At 56.1% G+C, this 4174-nt stretch overlaps 1 protein-coding gene across 1 annotated transcript in view; it reads left to right on the top strand.

Annotated features, from left to right (window-relative positions):
* Window positions 1-4174, top strand: part of HSPG2 (heparan sulfate proteoglycan 2) — an 82302-nt gene that overhangs the window by 7512 nt on the left and 70616 nt on the right. The window contains 2 exon segments of the mRNA XM_010830236.1: window positions 770-927; window positions 2484-2528. Coding sequence (XP_010828538.1) covers window positions 770-927; window positions 2484-2528 — 203 coding nt within the window.

Here is a 4174-nt window from a genome sequence, read left to right as displayed (position 1 = left end):
AGAGACACTACTTTGCCAACAAAGGTCCGTCTAGTCAAGGCTATGGTTTTTCCTGTGGTCATGTATGGATGTGAGAGTTGGACTGTGAAGAAGGCTGAGCGCCGAAGAATTGATGCTTTTGAACTGTGGTGTTGGAGAAGACTCTTGAGAGTCCCTTGGACTGCAAGGAGATCCAACCAGTCCATTCTGAAGGAGATCAGCCCTGGGATTTCTTTGGAAGGAATGATGCTAAAGCTGAAACTCCAGTACTTTGGCCACCTGATGCGAAGAGTTGACTCATTGGAAAAGACTCTGATGCTGGGAGGGATTGGAGGCAAGAGGAGAAGGGGACGACAGAGGATGAGATGGCTGGATGGCATCATTGACTCGATGGACGTGAGTTTGAGTGAACTCTAGGAATTGGTGATGGACAGGGAGGCCTGGTGTGCTGCAATTCATGGAGTCGCAAAGAGTCATACACAACTGAGCGACTGATCTGATCTGATCTGAGGAGCTAGGATCCTGCAAGCCACGCGATGTGGCCACAAAAGAAAGAAAGAAGGGGAAAAAAGTATAAGTTTACTATTTGTCTATTTGTTTATTTGAGGATTTATTCAGTGGCTAATGAGATTTGGGGAAACTGAGTCAAAAACAGTGGTATAGCCTCAGTCTGACTGTCTTTGCCAAACCACATCTGACTTGACCACTGGAGGGCCTTGGGGTGGGACTCTGGGTCCCCCTTTGAGAAGAGGGGCCCCGGGCTTGGCAGGAATTGGAGAGTTTGACACAGTTGTCTGTGCGGTGTCCCACAGGTGACCCATGGGCTGAGGGCGTACGATGGCTTGTCCCTGCCGGAAGATGCAGAAACAGTCACAGCCGGCCGGGCTGGCTGGAGCTACTCAGACCTTTCTGATGACGAGGACTTCCTGGCTGATGAGGCCTCCGGAGGTGAGCAGGCGTTTCTGGTGGCTGGGGGTGGAGGGGGTCAGGGTGGAGTTTGGGCACTTCCCAGTGGTCCTGAAAGAGGCCCCAAGATAGTTGCCTAAGGTGGCCCCTCTAGAGATGGACTAAGAAAGATAGGGAAGCAACCTAAGTGTCCGTCAGCAGATGCCTGGATGAAGAAGATATGGTACATATAGGCAATGAAGTACTATTTAGCCGTTAAAAAAGAATGAATTTTTGCCCTTTATGGCAATATGGATGGAGTTGGAGGGCGTTGTGCTAAGTGGAATAAGTCAGCTGGAGAAAGACAGATACCGTGTGATATCACTTGTATGTGGAGTCTAAAAAATACAACTAGTGAATATAGCAAAAAAAACCAGACTCACAGATGTGGAGAACGAACTAGTGGTCACCAGTGGGTGTGGGGCGAGGGGAGGGGCAATATAAGGGTAGGAGAGTAAAAGGTGTGAACTATTAGATATAAGTAAGCTACAAGGACACACTGTACTACATGAGATATAGCTGGTGTCTTGTAAGAACTGTAAGTGGAGTATAACCTTTAAAACTTGTGAATTATAGGAATTCCTCAGCGGTTCAGTGGTTAGGCGCTTTCACTGCCAGGGCCTGGGTTCAATCCCTGGTCAGGGAACTGACATCATGCAGCACACGCACCAACCCGCCCGCCCCCAAAAAAAATGTGAATCACTGTATTGTATACCTGTAAACTGTATAATATTGTACAGCAGCTATACTTCAATTAAAAAAAAAAAAACTTAGGAAAAAAAGAAATGGGCTAAGAGCTGTGTGCATCCTGAGCCCTGGTCCCAGTGAGCCCAGGACCCCTCACTGACGCCTATGTGACCCCAGGCTGGTGGCTGCTTCTCCACACAGCCCAGGATAAGCTAGACTTAAGGGGAAGGTGGGGGACAATGCACAGTAGAGGGTGATTACAGCCCCTGAGAGCCCCCTACTCTGCTTCCTCCCATCCTCACCTAGAGGTGGGCCTGACTTGGCCCCGCCCACTCCATCCAGCCGGGACCATACCGTCCCTAATGGAGGCTTTCTACAGTTTTTACAGGCAGCCCTGCCTAGGTGTGGAGGGGAGACTACAGCTGTGTTTTATTTCATGTCGGGCTTCCCTGGTGGCTCAGCTGGTAAAGAATCCGCCTGCAATGCTGGAGACCTGGTTTCAATCCCTGGGTTGGGAAGATCCCCTGGAGAAGGGAAAGGCTCCCCACTCCAGTATTCTGGCCTGGAGAATTCCATGGACTGTATAGTCCATGGGGTCACAAAGCGTCAGACATGACTGAGCGACTTTCACTTTCGCTTTTTATGCTGAGCCGCATGGCCTGTGGGATCTCAGGTCCCCGCCCAGGGATCGAACCTGAGTTCCCTGCATTAGAAGCACCCGGTCTTAACCCCTGGACCACCAGGGAAGTCCCAACAGCTATGTTTTCATGATCTTCCCCACCGTGTACTGGGTGCCCAGAGCAGCTCCTGACACCCAGTAGGTACTCAACAAAGATTAGTTGTTGCTGAAAAAGTCTTTCTTCTGCTTGTAGACGGTGTGGGCAGCGGCGACCTGGGCAGCGGGGACTTCCAGATGGGTAAGTATCTGGGGACAGCACACAGGCCCCCAGCCTGCCCCCTGGGGAATCCCAGCCCCAGAGGCTCCATCTCCTGGGCTGAGGGCCTTGAGGCCTCCTTGCACCTGCCATGGTGCAGTCTCATCCCCACCAGTGACAGCTGTGTGCCTTGACTGGCTGGTCCCTACGAGGTTGGGGGTGTCCGGGTTCTCTGCCTGCCTGTGTTGGGAAATGCCCAGTTCCGATGGGACTGTCAGCTGCTCAGCATCCAAAGCCAGAATCTCACCTCCCAGGGTAGCTCAGCTGTGGAGTCCTTCCCCAGAGGCCTCCTTGGGGTGACCGATGCAGAGCGGAGCAGGGATGGGCGGACCGAGGGGCTCTGTAGCTCAGGCATTCGGATAGGCCAAGAGCCGGGCCTGGAAGGGAACCTGACTTAGGTCGGGTCATCTGCTGGGAGGCCAGGGTTCCTGGGTTGAGGGGAAAGAGGGCTGGCTTCCTAGGGGGGAAAGAATCAGGCCTCGGTCAGCTGCCCACTCTGCCAGCACCCGCCATGCACAGCCAGAGCAGGGGCTGGCCCAGCGCGGGGAGGGGGCTCAGAGTCTCTGTTTTCTCCCATCCTGGGATTCTGGGCAGAGAAGGGATGAGCCGGGACAAGACCCAGGGGTACCGTATGGTTCCTGCTGCCTTCTCCAGGAGTACCTGGGCACAGGGTGATCGGGGCCAAGGACGGAGCTCAGCTCGGAGGCACCACTGGGCGGCCCGGCCGCGTCCCCAGCGCTGCCCATCCCAGCGGGTTGGGATGAGTCTAGGGTGGTGGGGTCGCTTCCTTTCTGCCCCGTGCCTCGGGGCCACCCAGTGCTGGAGGGTGGGGCATCCTCACTGGGCCAGTACAAACTGGAGGGTTGGCCCCTAGGTGGCGTGGTCCTGCCCATGACCTCCCAGCACCTGGAACTCAGACCCAGTCTGAAGTTGCTCCCCATGTCTGTCTCTGCAGGGCTACAGCTGCTGGGATCTGGGTGGGGCCAGAGTGCGGGTGTCAGATGGGTCCCAGGCACACAAGGCATCCCTAGAATGACCTGTGCTGACACATCCCTGGAGCTGCCTCCTGCCAAGGCTACCTGCTGGGACCCTGGTCCCGTCCACCCTGTCCCTTCAGAAACATCCAGGACCCCCTCCCACGAGGCTGCTCTGAGTGGGCCTTGCTAGCCCTCCTGCTCACCTGAGAAGCTACGGTGCGCGGGAGAAGGCAGAGGTGGGGGCAGGGTGAGCGAGAGGAGGCAGGAGCCTCTCCTGGTGAGTGGGGCTCATCTACGGGAAGGTGTGGGGACTTAGGCCCTCCAGGCTCCAACGTTGGCTCCAGCCCGCTGCCCTTGAGGCAGGTCCAGGCAGCTGGGCTGAATCTTAGCCCCAGAGGCCGCAGATAAGTCGCCCTGACTCCCAGGGTCCGTGGGCCTGCTTCGGCCTTGCCCAAGGGCAGTTCCCTCCTTTCTCCGGTAAGCGAGGGCGGTCCTGACCATAAGCTGAGCCACGCCCAGAGGGCGGAGCATCTGAGATGCCTCCGCCCTCTCCTCGTCCCTCGGGCAGGGGCGTGGCTCTCCTCAGCTCTGTCCCAGCCCCGTACCCCCCAAGCCCTGAACGCCTACCCATCCCGGCCAGCCCCTAGTTCT

Source organism: Bison bison, unplaced genomic scaffold, assembly GCF_000754665.1.
Source record: "Bison bison bison isolate TAMUID 2011002044 unplaced genomic scaffold, Bison_UMD1.0 scf7180017864516, whole genome shotgun sequence".
Taxonomy (NCBI): Eukaryota; Metazoa; Chordata; class Mammalia; order Artiodactyla; family Bovidae; genus Bison; species Bison bison.
The sequence above is the reverse complement of the archived record's forward strand: the minus strand, read 5'-3'. Positions and strand labels throughout refer to the sequence as shown.